This window comes from Nerophis lumbriciformis, linkage group LG24 (assembly GCF_033978685.3).
Source record: "Nerophis lumbriciformis linkage group LG24, RoL_Nlum_v2.1, whole genome shotgun sequence".
Classification (NCBI taxonomy): Eukaryota; Metazoa; Chordata; class Actinopteri; order Syngnathiformes; family Syngnathidae; genus Nerophis; species Nerophis lumbriciformis.
The window spans coordinates 232,541-251,663 of NC_084571.2; the positions used below are offsets into that span (position 1 = coordinate 232,541).

General features: G+C 39.9%; 1 protein-coding gene across 1 annotated transcript in view; it reads left to right on the forward strand.

Moving 5' to 3' along the window:
• Positions 1-19,123, forward strand: part of lasp1 (LIM and SH3 protein 1) — a 66,217-nt gene that overhangs the window by 32,453 nt on the left and 14,641 nt on the right. Inside the window, exons 3-4 of the mRNA XM_061981286.1 lie at positions 7,411-7,495; positions 16,527-16,634. Of these exons, the coding sequence (XP_061837270.1) occupies positions 7,411-7,495; positions 16,527-16,634 (193 nt within the window). The remainder of the gene's footprint in view (positions 1-7,410; positions 7,496-16,526; positions 16,635-19,123) is intronic.

A 19,123-nucleotide genomic window follows, 5' to 3' on the forward strand; every position in this document is an offset into this window, starting at 1 on the left:
TTATTGGGGCGGTATAGCTCGGTTGGTAGAGTGGCCGTGCCAGCAACTTGAGGGTTGCAGGTTCGATCCCCGCTTCCGCCGTCCTAGTCACTGCCGTTGTGTCCTTGGGCAAGACGCTTTACCCACTTGCTCCCAGTGCCACCCACACTGCTTTAAATGTAACTTAGATATTGGGTTTCACTGTGTAAAAGCGCTTTGAATCACTAGAGAAAAGCGCTATATAAATATAATTCCCCCTTTATTCTCTGCTCATAGATCAACAAAAAAAAAAAGGGATGGCAGATGCACGCAACAAATGTGACTCTTTAATTTGGACTGACGACGAGGTGGAATTACTTTGTTTACTTAAACACACGACAGCCGCAGAGGAGACAGAATGAAGAAAAAGTGTCCGAAGGAGGTGCACACAAATGGGAAAATAAAGAAGAGGATGCTGGGTCATGTTATGTAGTCTTTAATTGTTTGATACTGTATGTGCTCTATTTATAAAAGTGAATTTGGCCAAAAAGAAAGTAACGAAATGGCTGTCATTGTTTACTCTATACACAAAAAATTTCACCAACATCGCCTCGTTCTCATTCCACACTTTTAACAAAAGTTACCGTATTAAAGGTCACTAGTACAGTATATAATGGTAAAACACTGGTTTTAGCAGTAGTAATGGACCACAATGGAAACAAGCCTTTTGGCTTTTTGTGCCATCCATTTGCCTTTTTAAAGCATTACATGGATTCAATTCTTTAAGATGTCAATAACCTTCTCAATCAATCAATCAATCAATCAAGTAGTGTACAAGAGTAAAGAAAACAAACAAGCACTCGTTCTTCTGGTGGTCTGAGCCTGACCTTGTATTTAAAATAATATGACGTGTTTATTATTTATTATGTGTCTGTACTGCATGTCTAGTTGATAGATGATAAGGTTTTGTTGCCATAGTGATAATAGTAGTAACTACTGTACATCACAATCACAGCTTTGTTGTTGACAGCTCTTGAGTGTTCGGGGCGGCGACACAGCGGCAGGGAGGCGGCGACGTCATCATTCTCGGGTACTCGGACGGCTTCCTTTGCCCTATGGAAACAACAATGCCGGAGTTTTCAGACCTTCCCATTCCCGACTGTTTCACAAAAACACAGATTTTGTGGGGATAAATAGCTGAAACGGCAAATATCTTCACCTAAAAACGGTTTTGTAGGAACAGTCCAGCTGGGATCGATTTTAATGCCCTGAGAAGTAATAGAGTACCATTTATTTTCCTTCTCACCCTGTACTGTTTATGATAGATGCAAAAGGCTATGAGATATAAACACAAATGTATTACTTTCGCCTGTCAGTCTTTTTAACTGTTGCACCTGTTGTAGTTGTGCTGTCATCTTTTTTTTCTATCAGGACTAAACTACTTTCCCTGCTAGAGTTGTTGTGGTGCCTGCAGGAAAGAGCGAGACCTCTTTACAGTATATTTATTTGGTCTTTAACCGTTTGTTTACAACAGCCCTTGTAAGCATAAAAATCCTCTGTCGTTGAACTTCTCACTGAAGGAAAGTTCGAGGAATGAGTTCTGAAGTTTTCTGCATGGTAGCTCCTCTTTGATTAGACATGAGAGTCATGGGGGGATTGAGGCAGATTTACATTAGGAGGTCAGAAATGTACACAGATAAATTCCTCACTACCCCTGGAGGCTGTAGGAGCGAGTGGCGGATGCTGTTTTAAGCATTGGTTATTTGAAGTGGGGGGGAAATGATCTTGTGTTTTGCCATAAAAACACGTTACTTTCCCTACTTCACTCTCTCATTGGTTAGCTTTGTGTAAAACTATTAATCTCTTGTCTTCAAACAGTGTATATTTATCACAGTGATAACAATACTCAAAATAAAATAATGCTTTTCCTCTTTTCACATTACGTTTCTAGCCTTGATTGGATGAAGTGCTCTCACAGTTAATAGCTATAGTGCAACCTGTTTTTGCTGTGATTTTGACAGCACCTTAATACCGTTCAGCAGTTTGTTCTCTTCAATGCTATTTGACCACAGGATTGGGAGGGAAAACACCCATGAAACAGCCCAGAACTGGTTTTGTGGGGTGAAGTGTTCCTTAAAATGTTGCCCTTTGCTGTTTCCAGGCCTTCAAGGTTGAATTCCTCATCTCTTGGTCCCAGTATGCGAACATCTCTTCCCTCCTGCACAGTAGGCTGCATGCGTGCGTGCGTTTGTGTTTGTGTGCACACGTGTGTGTATAGCCTCCCAAACACACAACCTGTAAATCGTACTTTGCCTCTAATTTAGTTACTACCTCTTTAGTGCTCACACGTTGCATGTGCCACCCATCCGGGTCTGTGACTCATGACTGTGTTACGCAACCTGACAGACAGATGAGTGTTCTTGTGAGTCACTCGTATGGTCACACACACACGCACACACACTCACTCACTCACTCTTCAATGTCCCAACTAGTCACCACCCTTTTATATACGCTCCACTGTTGTGTGTGCAAAGCAATTTAAAATGGTCCTTCAGTGGAAGAACAATTGCTGAATACACGTCAGTGATGACAGGAAAATTGTTAAAAAGCGGCTGGGTGAGGCCGCGCATACACACTCATGCTTCAGACAAGCAGCGCCTTTGATGCTGTCACAAAGCAGTTACTAAGAATAGATCCGTAATTTCTCAGATTACGCTGCGATGCATTTTCATGGGAGAATCTGAGAGGGTATTTCGGCTGAGATTATTCCCAGGCACACATTCGAAGGAGATATACTTGTTAAAACATGGCACAAGCAAGGCACTTTTAAGGAGTAAACTGGACTTGTTGCAACAGGTTAACCTCAAACAACAATGATGTGTACTTCAGTGGTCTAACTATTCGTTGACATTGTCGCAAAATATCGACAATAAAATTTGTCGTCGACAATAGTCGGTGAAGTTATCACTCGTGTTTTTCCGGACGGAAACGGGTCAGCGCGGCCCCTCGCACAACATCGCAGGTAGAGAGACATGTAAAGTGTGAGAACATCCATCCATTTTCTACCGCTTGTCCCTTTCGGGGTCACATTTCATCTTTATCTCGTTAAAGGCATTAATACTTTGCTCTTTTTGCAAAGTGGACCCAATTTTTGTATGCAGTGCATTCAAAGCCGAGGCATGATGTCGGACATCTGGAGGATGTGATCTCAACTCTGTAGGATAGTTAGCTTGTTACTTTGCTAGCTAACTATCAAGTTTAAGACAAATTGTGTAAAAAATAGATTTAACTATCATTTAGCCAAAGTCTTCCAGCCAAACTTTGTCTAAACCAATTGAAATATACATTATTTTTTTAGTCAGAAACTTCAGATGTGAAGCAGCGTCTGCACAATAAACGTCAATTACACACACGTGTGCCCTCTCAAACAATGGGCACCACGGCACCGATGTCAATAAAGAATAAATATACAATATATTAGACAGCTAAAATGTTCAGAATTATCTGAGTCAATTAGATTGCTTAAAATGCCAGGAGTTAATTAATAATAAATAATATACCTGTGTGCTGCTCTTTAAACACGTAACTAAATGCAGTTTTTTTTAGGTAGTTAAATTTGCTTTTGCTTTTATTTTTACTGTCCTTTGGTTTTATTTATTTTTTTTAATACTGTGTTTTAATAGTTTACCTGTCCTTGCTTTTAAATGGACAAAAGTTTAAGTTATTTTGTTTTTTGCAACATGCTAATGAGCAACAGTGATACTGTAAATAAAATATTTCTGAATGAATTAGTCATTGTTGTGCCGATATTATCGGCAAATAATTGCGTTAAAATGTAATATCGGAAATTATCGGTATCGTTTTTTTTTATTATCGGTATCGTGTTTGTTTTTTTTTTGTTGTTTTTTTTTTTTTAATGAAATCAACATAAAAAACACAAGATACACTTACAATTAGTGCACCAACCCAAAAAACCTTCCTCCCCCATTTACACTCATTCACACAAAAGGGTTGTTTCTTTCTGTTATTAGTATTGTGGTTCCTACATTATATGTCAATATATATCAATACAGTCTGCAAGAGATACAGTCCGTAAGCACACATGATTGTGCGTGCTGCTGGTCCACTAATAGTACTAACCTTTAACAGTTAATTTGACTAATTTCCATTAATTACTAGTTTCAATGTAACTGTTTTTATATTGTTTTACTTTCTTTTTTATTCAAGAAAATGTTTTTAATTAATTTATCTTATTTCATTTTATTAATTAAAAAAAACAAAACACCTTATCTTCACCATACCTGGTTGTCCAACTTAGGCATAATAATGTGTTAATTCCACGACTGTATACATCTGTTGATATCGATATCGGTATCGGTAATTAAAGAGTTGGACAATATCGGAATATTGGATATCGGCAAAAAGCCATTATCGGACATCCCTAGTTGTTAGTTAGCATATGCCAAACATATCTTAAAATACATTTAAAAGCATATGGCTAAATTAAAGCCACTGAATAGGTTTATGTGTCATGACCCGATTGGTCGACTAATTGTTAAAATAATCTCTGACGAGGCGACTCTCAAAATAGTCGTTGTTTGCAACCCTTGTGTACTTGCAGCCATGTTTTTCTTTGAAGACTACTTTCATTATTTAGTTCCACATCTTGATGAGCTAGTCGGGCCACTGCACAGTCTCTGTAGTTAACATAGTAAACAACTGCGTCTGAAATGTTTCTGATCAGCAGTTAGGCTGCGTGCCAGCATTCAAGAGTGAGCATGAACGGTCGAGCATGTGTTTGCGACCTTTTAGATGGATGAAAGTCTTGATCTCGTGCTCCGGGGGTTTTTTGTGTGACAGAGCTTTTCAAATGCCAACAACTCCTTCTTTGGCTTTTAAGTGTTCTCTATTCAACGGCTCTGTCTGTAAAAAAATCACCAAACATGATCCTTCATCACAGCTGGATTAAAGGGGATTATTTTCGTTGTAACATGTTGTCAAGGAAACTGTAAACAAGCGTCTTAAATGGGCAACCCTGCCGGCGCAGTGAGTTAGATTATATTTGAGGTCAGTCCTTACCCTGAGGGAGGCTGGGGATTGCAGTCCATAGGAGTTGTCCTCGCCATGTGTCTCAACTGCCTCTAGGACCGCGCTGCGATGGCATTAGCCTTCTGTAGTAGACCACAAAACTACTTGACATTCCTTGCTTATCATCAGAACTGTTAGTGTATTCATCAGGCAACTGTGTGGATAGCGTGTTGTTAATGCTCACTTTTAGATATTTAGTTTCAAACAATGTGGCTCAAAAAGTCACGACTGTAGGGCACTTTTTTATTGCATAGAAACTACAACCGCTACTGTGGACCGACCCCTAACTCTAACCAAACCTATTTGCAAAAACAGGTACAGGTACCTATTAGTACCTATTTGTACCTGTTTTTGTGTATTTGGGATCTGCGTAACTCTCGAAAATTTGAAATCAAACCATGGAGGAAATATTTATGAAACAATCTTGCCTTTTTTCATACTTCTTTCAATCAAGCGAATTGGAATTAGCCTTTTTAGCCTTTTATTTCCCAATTGAGACATCAGCGGATATGACCGTATATGGTAAAGATTTACCTAAAGTGATTTGCGCAAGTACGCCATTGTGCTCCACGTTATAGTCAATAAGCTTCTTCTTTTTCGCTATCCCTTTGTAGTTGGGCAGACTGGCTTGTATATGCACATGCATCCTCCGCAGTTGCCATTTATAATACAAGTTAGCATATAGTTCAAACCTATATCTGTCAGTAGAATCGCCATGGAAGCGCTACAAACTACAACATGGATAATGGGGAGAAGAGCCAGTCGAAGTGGAGGCAAGTAAATAAGACCGCCCACAAAACAGCGCATCCTGAAGAGACGTTCAAAAAGCAGCATGAAGATGATCTGTGAAACATAATTATGTACAATTTTGACCAAACACCCACCAATATATGTTATGTAGACTTCAAGGAACTATTTTTAATGTAGAAAAAAAATGACACCTTTTAATGCTTCATTATGCCACAGTTTCATGGCACCAGCTTATGGTTTATTTATCCCACTTGTGAACCTTGACTTGTACCTCCAAAAAATGGACCACAGAGCTGTAGTTTGATCGACTTCTAGTTTTTTCCTTCCACAAAAGCACCAAAATGTCCACCAAAACAAAATACGCAATGGTACAAATTAAAGGGTGTTTCAGCAGAAAATATTATATTATATATATTTATATATATATTATATGATCAGTTTCAAAGCAACATCGATAAGTTCCAGCTCCAACAACCAAGTATGTGGCTTAAGTCGCCATTGTTCACTACCACTAATCAAATCAAATCAAATCAACTTTATTTATAAAGCACATTTAAAATTTACCACAGGGGTAGCCAAAGTGCTGTACAATGAGCAGGTTAAAAGATAAAACGAGTACCGAGCAAACACAACACAACACAAACAGAACATGATAAAAAATAAATAATTAAAATAGAATTAATAAAAACATAAAAACATAAAAACAGGATCACAGCAGGTGTATTATGGGGCGCCATTGCAGGATGGATATCACTCAGTGTTAAAAGCCATGGAACTACTACCGTACTACTACTACTACTGCACAGGAAGCTAAATAGCCAGTAAATCAGAGCTGTTTCCTGTCAGGAAAACACTGCCTCTAGTGTTTTAACAGAGTATTGCAAGCCATGCGCTCAATAGCAAAGAACAAGACTGTCAGATGGGCGGCTTAATGACTACGTTGTAACATAATAATAATAATAATGTAATAATAATATACCGGTAATAATAATTTCAAAAAAGACAGGCAAGGGCAGACTGTTGAGTCAACAGTCTGCCCTTGCCTGTCTTTTTTTTTTTTTTTGCTGCCCTCGGTCTTCTCTTAAATAAATGTGTTTCCTGACCGTAGCCAACATTCACATGCTGAGAAGTAAATACAAAACAATTATCCTCCTATTGTTTGTTAGCACGTCTTGTTCAATGCTGAAATATACCCTGTCACAAAAAAGCCTTCCATCATTCACAATCATGCGGTTCCTCTTCCTGTTACCTCCCCCACAGAGCCAGATCAATATGTGCCTGTGTGTGCACGTGTGTTGTACTTCTGTACACTTGCTATGGCTCTCCCCCAGATCACTGCAACCTTGGGGCTCCTATTACCGACATGCTTCACTTCCTCTTTCAGAGGCTACCTTGGCTCCACGTTGAGTTTCATACTCGCATACCTTCCTGTCTTCAGGGGCTCCTAACTCAACTTAAGGACCGCGGCAAATTACAAATGCCCCTAGTTTGGGGTCAGAGGCTGCTCACTCCTTTTTAAAAAAATATATATAAATCCAGTTTTGAAATTCTGTAGGACAAAAGTCGTGATGAATGTGTTTTTTCATGCCTGTTGGTGCTTCTTTCATGTTGCAGACACTACCCCAGGACAGGCTTCACCTGTGTGGCTGACACTCCAGAGAACATCCGTCTCAAACAGCAGAGCAAGATGCAAAGCCAGGTAAACCTTTCTGCCAGTAGCAAGATCTACAGCTAAGTCAAACTCCAGCTGTGGAACACACACACACACACACACACACACACACGTTGGCACACTTCCACAGAGGAGGCAGCGTGCTTAATGCGAAAAGCTCCGCTCGAGTTAACCCTGAAAGTGTGTGTGCAAGTGCAAAGGCTACTTTACGATGAAGTATTTAAGATGCAACACTGGTCTGGAGAGTGCAACCATGAAACTGATTTACAGGCTCAGTGGTAGAGATTAGTTCTCAACCATTATATTTACACTGCTTATTTGCACTCATTTGCGCGGAACAATCGCTATTTAATAGCGATGCTATCACGGCCGTTTCCAGCAGGAGGCCCACATATGTTCTATGCACCCTCATTAGACAAAAATATCCGTCTTATCTGGGTCATGTGTTACTGCGCTAATAGAAAAATGGCTCCAAAAGGGATTTGGAAACATTTCAACTTGCCAAAGCGACAATGTTCTCACTTTGGCTGCCAGCACAACAACAAAACACATTGCATTCTTTTAATTGCGATAATGGAATTATCGTTGTGAAGTGTCTGAATGAATGTTAAAATAATTGTCCTAAATGAAGAAGTGTATATCATTTGTCTTATCTGCGTTTTAGTGTCGCACACTGCAGATTAGACCACAGTTTGTGCATGTTAGAGGGGGCTTTGTGGAGTATTGAGGTGACAGCTTAGTGACAGATGGTGTTTTTAATGTGAACAACAACATACATCACGGGAATCACTGCATTATGAGTCGGGATGTAACAATAAACGGTATTAATGATAACCGCGGTTGAACTTCTGACGGTTAATATTGTTTTGAATTGAATGTTGTCTATCTGTGTTGGCCCTGCAATGGAGTGGCGACTTGTCCAGGGTGTACCCCGCCTTCTGCCCGACTGCAGCTGAGATAGGCTCCAGCACCCCCCGCGACCCTGAAAGGATGGATGGATGGAATTAAAATTATCGAAAAATCGTGATTTTTGATAAACTCACCGACCGAACTAGCGCTAGCTAACTTAAATGCTAACGTGAAAACAAGAGACATTACCGTCTTTCCATATTAAGAAACAACATACCACAAGCTATAACAAAAAGTGAACAAGCGTGACGTCACATAAACTAGACGTGAAGCAAAGTGAACACTTAAATTTCCTTTATCAAATAATAAAATCTTTTACAAATGAAAATGGAAAAAATAAACATTTAAACACTCCAATGAAAATATGTCTCTTAAAAATTCAGAACAATATATAATTTTTTATGCCACAAAAATATATTGTTAAATAGTCATAGACTTGGTTGAAAGATTTCAGTGTGTTTATAAATACATTAAGAACACATCAACAATACCGCGACAATAATAACTGCGGTAATATGGGTCACAATAAACATGGTATGGAATTTTCATATTGTTACATCCCTAATTAGGAGTAATGTTTGATCATACAACTGAGCACAATTCTCTACAGGACAGGAAGGCATTCTTTCACAAGAAACACACAAATCCTTACACAGGAAGTACCAAAAGAAAAGCCTGATTTTTTAAAATCTAACAGAAACAACACTTGGGTGCTTTTAAACACAGAGCCAGTCATCTTGGTAGGAAGATAAATAGGTGAAAAAATTAAACTATTTTTTGGGGAACATTCATTCAGTCTGGTGTCGTTTTTAAGCATTTGTGGAACCAACACACTGCACTGCTGCTTGGCCTGCTTTGCTACGAGTCCTTATTGCTATGGGGTGCACACATCGTTACAAGACTTAAGGGTTTGTGCCACACGATGAAAAGACAAGTTAAGAACACAGGAGAGAGTGAATTGTGGAGAGAAAAAGAAAAAGAGAGACAGCAAGACACCAATGCAGGCAGGGAGAGTGGGAGAGAAAAGGGGAGGAGTCAGGTTGAAAGAAGGGGAAGACTTTGATGCAACATCTCCAGTAAGAAAAACCAGAGGAATGCAAAGAGTGGACGGGGAGGAAGTCCTTCCAGATTTACATGAGACGACCACATGTAAGGCAGTAAAATATGAATCCATGCAGGAGGAGCTCAAAGTGGCAAGGAGTGGTGGGTGGGGTCGGAAAGCGGCTCCATGATTGGAGGAGAGCAGAAGACGCAAGACACGTGTAGCAGCTCATGTTGGTAGGACATAAGACTTCATGATCACATCATGAGAAGTTCTCGTCAGCCCTCACTGAAGTGACGGTGTGGCGTAGAGCTGGGCGATATTGACCAAAACTGATATCCTGTTATTAATGTCCAAATGGCGATCTACGGTATATACCGGTGTCTTGAACAAAACGTGGAAAGTGATTTAGGTTGCCTAAGCGTTTTATAGCTAAATAACCAGTGTTGAGAGTAGTCACAGATTATTTTTGTTGTTGTAAATAGTAACTAGAGGTGGGGGAAATAAGCGATTTTAAGATGCATCACAATTGAGACATGTACGATTATAAAATCGATTCGTCAATAATCGATAATTGATTTATATTTTGTAAATAACGTAATGCAGACAGTTCTAAAATTTGTCTGACTGCAGCGAGCCACCTCACCGAGAGATCCAACCAGCTCTATTATTATAGGCACTTATGTTCCAGTTTTGCACACATGTCCATGAATACCTTCAATTAAACTGTTTATTGTTTCAAATGCACCGTTTTCATAAGTTGCAAGTGATAAACGCTTATATAGTGAAACGAAAAGAAATGTAAAACTGCATCAATATACCGTATTTTCCGCACTATAAGGCACACCGGATTATAAGGCGCACCTTCAATAAATGGCCTATTTTAAAACTTTGTTCATGTATAAGGCGCACCGCATTAAAAGGCGCATTGAATAGACGCTACAGTAGAGGCTGGGGTTACGTTATGCATCCATTAGATGGAGCTGCGCTAAAGGGAATGTCAACAAAACAAATAGTGATTGTACTGACACTTCTACTTGCTGCTCTCTGTTGAACAACCCACTGTTCCAGTTTGTCCTCCAACTGTAGCCATCTCGCTTTGTTCCCTCGGAAACTCTGTTTAGTCTTCTTTACTTGGCGCAGGTCATCATGTTGCTTCCTCTACTTCCGCACCATTGATTCGTTAATGTTAAATTCTCTCGCTGCTGCTCTATTGCCGTGTTCTACTGTGTGACTGATCGCCTTGAGTTTAAACTCTGTGTCGTAAGCGTGTCTCTTAATAGGAGCCATTTTTGGATCTTTACATAAACTTTAGGTCTCGCAACTATGGTAGGCTGCCGCCGACTTCATTTTCCCCCGTAGAAGAAGAAGTTCTTCTTCTACGGTAAACAGCCGCCGACTTCATTTTCCCCCGTAGAAGCTACGGTAAGCAGCCGTAGAAGGGGGGAAATGAAGTCGGCGTAGTTACCATAGTTGCGAGACCTGTTGTGGCTCAATATTGGCGCAGCGGATTTGTCAGCTTTTGAGGAAATTGGAGGTTTTTAGGTGCGCCTTATAGTGCGGAAAATACGGTACATAAATTAGAGATGCATCAATAATGGATTTTTTCTCGAACCGTAGCTCTTGAATCGTAATGGAATCGTGAGGTGGCCAAAGATTCCCAACTCTGGTTGTAACGTAACGTGTTGTTTATTCTTATAAAGTAATTAGATATGTCAAAGCAGTCTTTGTTAATTTGGTTCATTAACGTTAGGTTTATAGCCTAGCGCTTGTGCGCTTGGATAGATGGAGCTTCCACTCGCTCACTGCGGTGAAAGCCGCTGGCTGTTGTGAAACTACTTTACTGTTTAAAAAAATAAATGTTCAACGACTTATTACTTCTTGTTACATTCTAAAACTACTCTTCAACCACACAGCTGCTATATTAGGTTAGTCCGCACGGTCTATGGAGAAAGGCACTTGCAAGCCGAGTAATCGTTAAACATTTTACATTGAGCGAGTAGTAGAGAGGAGCTATCGCTAGCTCAAGCAAATTTGTGTTTGTGTAAATAAAGCTGTAGTCACTCACCAATAGCCAAATGCAGTCGGTGACCAAACGATTACATCACTCGAGAGTCGAGAAGTTTGCACCGAAGCTGCCATATTATTTTGAAAAGTTTATTGTGTTGCGTCATAGTGTGTCAGAGAAGCCTACGTAAACACGCAAAGGGCGGGGTTGAGGCCCCGATGCTTGGCTCGTCAGGCACAGAGAAGAGCAACCGGCTGTAACAAAGGCACATCAACAGATACCGGTATCGTGGTATCGTCTCAAATACATCCAGTATCTCTTTCTAAAATATACCGGTATACCGCCCAGCTTTAGTGCGGCGCTGTGTGGATGAAGGGTGACGGCTTGCAGCAAAGGAAACAAGGGCGGGAAGTGTGAAGTAAATTGGAAATTGTCATCAAAATGTCACAATGTCATCAAATGTAAACGCCCCGTCAATGTTCACGCTTGGTGAGCTGGGAAGTGACGTGATCACCTCTAACCTGCTGGGCGTTGGCACACATACTTTTTGTATGCTACCTCTCCTTGTATATGCCATATATGGTTACCACCTTTGGCCTTCACTCCCCTGTTCAACAGGAAGTGAGCGTCACCACAAAAGATGAAGCAAATGCATGCTTAAAAAAAGCCTGACTGCACTTTGCTTTCACCAGAAACGCTCTTTAGTGCTATTAATACCAAACCCACAGCATGATAACCGCCTATAGAAATCACGAAAGATAAGAGACGTTTTATTTTCAAATGGGAAAATCGTATGATTTTAATGTCCCTTTTTTTAGTGAGGACTATATATAGTATGTATATTTTATGCAATGGAAAGTGTATATCTGGTGAAATTGAATAAAGAAAGGAATTTACACGTGCAATAGTAATTATCTTCCTGTAAACTTGGGATGTAAAACAATATGAACATTTCATGTCATGTTTTATTGTCATTATCACAGCATTGTTAAATGTGTTCAAATAGTACTTATACACACACTGGAATCTTTGAACCAGGTTTTATTAAAAAAAAAAAATGTAATAAAATAGACTGACACACAATATACTTGAATTGGAAGAATAAATAATACATTTTGTTCTGGCTTCTAATTCTTATTTTTATTTGAGTGTTTAAATATGTTCGTCTTCTGTTTTAATTTGTAAAGGTTTTTAAAGTGTTTTTTTTAATGATGAATAAAAAAATGGGTTTTGGGTGCATCACTTCCTGTTATGTGATTATGTGATGTGAGTGCACTTCCTACTGTCATTCCTTCGGTCTTTTGTCATTAGTCCTTCAAGTATAGATCAATCACTCTGTTTTGTTTATTCAAGTTTACATTGGCGTATGTCGTTTCATAATGGGGAAATACATTAATGTCTCTCGTATTTGTGTTCGTATTTAAGATAGAGCTAATATGCTTCTCAAATAAATGAGCAGTATCACCGGTGTGTGACTTTATACAAAGTGTTATTAATCAGGGTTTTACAATCATTTTAATTTAAAACCGTATTGCTAACCACGAGTGGGGGAAGAGTGGATGGTGAGATCGACAGGCGGATCGGTGCGGCGTCTTCAGTAATGCAGACGCTGTATCGATCCGTTGTGGTGAAGAAGGAGCTGAGCCGGAAGGCAAAGCTCTCGATTTACCGGTCGATCTACGTTCCCATCCTCACCTATGGTCATGAGCTTTGGGTTATGACCGAAAGGACAAGATCACGGGTACAAGCGGCCGAAATGAGTTTCCTCCGCCGAGTGGCGGGGCTCTCCCTTAGAGATAGGGTGAGAAGCTCTGTCATTCGGGGGGAGCTCAAAGTAAAGCCGCTGCTCCTCCACATGGAGAGGAGCCAGATGAGGTGGTTCGGGCATCTGGTCAGGATGCCACCCGAACGCCTCCCTAGGAAGGTGTTTCGGGCACGTCCGACCGGTAGGAGGCCACGGGGAAGACCCAGGACACGCTGGGAAGACTATCTCTCCCGGCTGGCCTGAGAACGCCTCGGGATCCCCCGGGAGGAGCTGGACGAAGTGGCTGGGGAGAGGGAAGTCTGGGCTTCCCTGCTTAAGCTGCTGCCCCCGTGACCCGACCTCGGATAAGCGGAAGAAGATGGATGGATGAATGGATGGATTGCTACCCATCAAGAGTTGTAACGCAGTTTATCATGATGCCGTTCATCGTAACATCCCTACTGTCATGTTTGCCCAATGACACGCTCTCATTTTGCCCGTATTTTGCGGCGCCCTACCAATCCACAGCTACCTTGGCTTGGCAACATTCGGGAAAAGATTGCCGTTATCCTTCAGCCTATCTGGCCTTCAAAATAAAAGCCCCACAGTAGGCAGTCTGGTCTTCCCACCAGCCTGTATGTCATTTGTCATACAGTGTACCCTTTTGCTATATCTGACATTAAAGGGGAACTGCACATTTTTGGGGAATTTTGCCTATCGTTCACAATCATTATAAGAGGCATGACGATGGATGTTATTCTTAATTTTTTTTTCATTGTAAATATTAAATAAATGCGATCAAAATTTTGTTTACTATGGAGCCTATGGGAGCCGCGCGATTCCGCCTATAAAGCCCTTAAAAAAAACATCCAAACATCTCCATTGAGGTTTTATATACATATGTATATATACTCTCACTATTGTGTTAGATCCACTATGGACTGGACTTTCACTAATATGTTAGATCCACTATGGACTGGACTTTCACAATATTATTGGGTGGGGGGGTTACCCACATATGCGGTCCTCTCCAAGGTTTCTCATAGTCATTCACATCGACGTCCCACAGGGGTGAGTTTTTCCTTGCCCTTATGTGGGCTTTGTACCGCGGATGTCATTGTGGCTTGTGCAGCCCTTTGAGACACTTGTGATTTAGGACTATATAAATAAACATTGATTGATTGATTGATGATGTAAGTATACATGTAATGTAGTAAAGAGCACATTTTTAATAACATTTAAAGGTGCCATATGTGGTCATGTGGCCAGAAATGGTACTGCAATCACGGTCAAAATTCTGTAGTCACTTCTCACTCTCCATGACTGAGGTTGCCAGATACGCAGCCGAATCGGAATCCTACTCCAAGGAACTTCAAATGGTAATTGACGAGTCCTACGCTGTAGGTTTGTCTTGTTTATGCTTCTTGCAAGATGGTTTAAAAAAGTATTTATGCCACATTTTACTGATATCAATTAGCCTTGTAAAGTAACGCATCAATATTTTCATCGGGAGTCGGGACAGATTGTAGGCTTTATCATGCTAAAATGTCTAGTTTGACTGCACGGACCACCATCGAAATAATTATATATAATAATATATTAAAGGGACAAGCAGTAGAAAATGGATGGAATATATTATATATCGCATAGGCCTACTTTGATGGCAAGACAAGGCCAACAGTAAAATTACCGCCACATTTCGTTCAGCATAACTCCCATGTTGCATCCAACCTGTACGCACATCACCATCTTTCAGTGCAGAGTGCAATTCTATGAACCAACCCACGTTACTCAAAAACCACGTTACGCATAAATCATATAGCCTACTACCATGTCAATACACAAAGTAGAAAATCATTACATGTAATGCATTATATTGTGCCAAGCAAATACCACCCCATATGTGCCTGGTGCACATACAGTATCAGAAACTGCACTTAGCCGTGCTAATGTCGGAACGTATTTCCTCAGTGTATCAGCATATTGAGAACTAAATAGGCACTGACACTATCCATATCCATCCATATAGGTTTTATTTGTCGAAAATATATGTTGCCCTGTCAGTTGGAATACACATCGACATATAGGCTAACGGGCATATATTTCCGCCATTAGCCTATTTGTTCATGTGTCATTGACCGGGCTAGCATGCTAAGTAAGCATTACACTAGCTCCTAAGCATTCATTGCACGAACATACTAGCTTTGTTAGACAAGATCATAGACTGTATTGGACAAAATAGTTTACATACCAAATGTCAATTTCCATTTATTACAAGTAATTAGGAAACGTAAATTCCTGACTTACCGATTAAGGAGGAAAATAGCAAGTTTGGCATCAGATGAAAAAATCTTCTCCACCTTCAATCGTGCATCCCCGATACAAATCCTCGTTTTGTTCATGGCTTTGTCATGAATAAGCTGAGAATCGTAACGACGCCTTTTAAATGTACTAAGTTCTGACATGTTTAGTAACTTTACCAGTAGCTCGACGAAGAGGGTGGTGTGCAACTGGCAACCTGGATGTGACACACTCACAGACTTTCTAACTGGTCAAACGGTGGAGGGCGGGGCATCGAAATGAAAACGATAACAAGATTTCAGGGCTGTAAATCCATCCATCCATCCATTTTCTACCGCTTAGTCCCTTCGGGGTCGCGGGGGGCACTGGAGCCTATCTCAGCTACAATAATCTAATTTTGAAATGAGCATATCCTGGTTGAAGTACCGTTATCAGTCATAAAGGTATTCGAAAAGAACATGATTTATTAATGCCTTTTGACATATAAGCGCAATTTAATGATGACTTTACATTAAATTATTACATATGGCACCTTTAGTGTTTACCTATTTTGATCATTTTAATCATACGCAGCGCATTAATTTACAAAACGCATCACGTTTTCTTTAGTCAAAGCATACTTCATGAGAGCCAACAAACATAATAAAACATCACTTACTGTACAATATCTGCTGTCATTAGGATCCTGACTGCTATTTACAAGTTAGAATGCATTTTTTAAAATTTCATCCCTTATATCTTTCATAATGATTGTGAACGATAGGCAAAATTTAAAAACAAATAGTGCAGTTCCCCTTTAAGGATGCCTGTTTCAATTAAGTTAATTACCTTCAAAAATGTTGGTTTGCCAGTAGACTGAGATTACATCCTTGATAGTTTTATTTAAACAGGAAATTAAGAATGTGGGTCTATAAATAATCATCAGTTTGTTGGAATTTCCTGGTTGTCGCACACTGACCTTTCCCAACTAATTATGTAGTCCTTTTCAATCGGGCATGTTTGATTTGTTCCCGACTAACTTTGGTGTATTTTTTACCCTGTGTGTCCCATGTAGGCTCGCTACAGGGAGGATTTTGAAAAGAACAAAGGGAAATCTTTCACCGTGGTCACAGACACGCCAGAGCTGCAGAGACTTAAGAAATCGCAGGACCAAGTCAGCAATGTGAGTGTCACTTTTTGTCACTTATTCCCATAAGGATGCGCTCGGGCACACTGCTTGTGAAAGTCTTCCCTGAAAAGTGTAAGCAGAGTTGTCTAGAGTTGTTTACTTCTCACTTCTTGTAATGCAGGATTGTCTTCATTTTTTGACGTCATCGCATGATTTGCCATGATGCTATATATATTCTTTAAAAAGGCAAAAAAATGTGAATATACATTTAAAGCAAATCGGTTATTATAAAGTATAGTATTAAAAAAAAAATTCTTACATAATATCATTTTGTTCTAGTTTTAAATAGTTGCTGCTTATTGTGCAATATACTTTAATGAGATTTGTTTTTTTTAGGGATTTCTCCAATCCTTTTAGTCACTCTTTAATAAGAACAATTGGCAACAAATCTAGCATCTATTTTTTTGTTTTATTGGAGACGGTACTAGTGTTTTGAGACATGTCCATGGCGAAAAGCAAGCTGACATCACACCTGCTTTGCACTGCTGGGAGCCTTTCTCATTAAAAGCCGCCAGTGTGATCTTAAATTCTGAAGATTATCTCGAATATATTAAAGTACGTCCACAGCGCGGACACGCTGCCTCTGCTCCAGACAACCCTGTGCGTACGGCTGGTGTTAATGTGTATGTTAATGTCTTATGGTGGTAATTTTTCCCATGGTCTGTGGAACACACCGTGTCGGCAGAGAATGAACAAGTGTTGTGTGTCCAGGAGTGAAGCATGGAGGCAAACGTGTGTGCACGGAGGAAATACTTGTTGGATTTGGGCCCGCTGTTAGCATAAAATTTGCAATAAAAGATAAAAAGAGCGTCAGACTTTTTCTTATGGACGCCACAATACATTATATCACTTTATTTTGTTAGGTGTGGCGGCCAATATGAAGCCTGTACATTAAGGAGAAATCCTAAATGTAGTTAAACCGTATGTATAGCGTAGCGCTTTTATTCTGAAGCCGGAAAAGTGTGTGATTGTTTTGAGAAAGTGCCTTGACATGTTTTGATGTTGGATCAACCGTTGCACTAAAAGAAGTCTCCTTTCGACATCTTGCCAATCGTCTTTCATTTCTGGTGAGCTTTTATGTCATCTTACTTACTAACAGTAACAATCTAAATGTTATGTTATCACTGCACCTTGATCGTAATCTGAACATTGAAGTGAAGAACCACCCACCTCTGAACGAGCACGCAGCAGGCGTTTACTGCAGAGATGTTGCCTCTTCTCACGGCAAAAAAGAGTCCTTTCTTGTCGGGAGAACAACTTGCCATGGCTTTGAATGTGATATTTCCGTAAGGTAGACTTGGCTTTGAACTTAATATTTCCATAAGGTATACTTTCTTCTGTTCATTTCTGCTCGCCTGCGGCTCATAAGTAGCAAGTGAACTGCAGCCAAGTTCCCCCCGTTACGGCACGGCCCGAGGGTCAAAAAGGAAGTGTTTGCGTTAATCGTCTGTTCAAAATATTAGTGCCCGTATTTAAATTTATAGTTAACGCGTTATCACGTTAACTTTGACAGCCCTAATTACACATTTTTGTGTTGAATTGAGAATCAATTCAGAATTGAATTGTCACGTCAAGAACCGTAATCGAATGGAATCGTAAGCTGTCTCATGATTTAATTTGTTTAATTAAAAAACTAACGGAACCATTTTTTTTCTCACGCATTACACAAATAACATTTTACGAAAATCGTGTTGAAAAGAGAATCAATTCTTAATTTAATCATCTCAAAAATCGTAATCGTATCGTTAGGTGTTTTATGATTTATTTTGTTTTATTGAGAAATAAAAAAATACAATTATTTGTAAATATCAATCAGTTTTCAGGACACAGTACTGCACCATCACTGCTACAATGAAAGTGGTAAATTACATAATTGTAGCGCTTGATTAAAACAGTACAGTGCCTCACTTTCTATTGATCTCTCCAAAGCGTTTGACACAGTCGACCGCACAATTTTGAAACGCAGGCTGTTTCTCATTGGACTGTCAGAACAACCGTTTGCTTTGTTTTCAAATTATTTAGAAAACAGGACCGAGTGTATCAAATGTGAGGGCCTTTGTTCAGAATTTGTCACTGTTCTTAAAGGGCTGCCTCAGGGATCTGTATTGGGGCCCCTCTTACTTATTTTATATATCAATGATCTCGAACAACATTTCTCTGATGCTAATATGCATTTTTATGCTGAGGATACAATTGTTTATTGCTCTGGATCATCTGTTGAACAGGCTGTTAATTCCCTGCAGAAAGCTTTTGTCGCTGTGCAGAATTCACTTATTGACTTAAAACTGGTTCTCAATGCTGACAAGACAAAACTTAGGCTGTTTTCCAAACATAGGAAGGTGCCTCAAACACCCTTTGGTAGTGTCCACTCTAAAGGGAATGTCATAGAAGTGGTGCATGAATATTAGGGCTGTGAATGTTTGGGTGTCCCACGATTTGATTCAATATCGATTCTTGGGGACACGATTTGATTCAAAATCGAT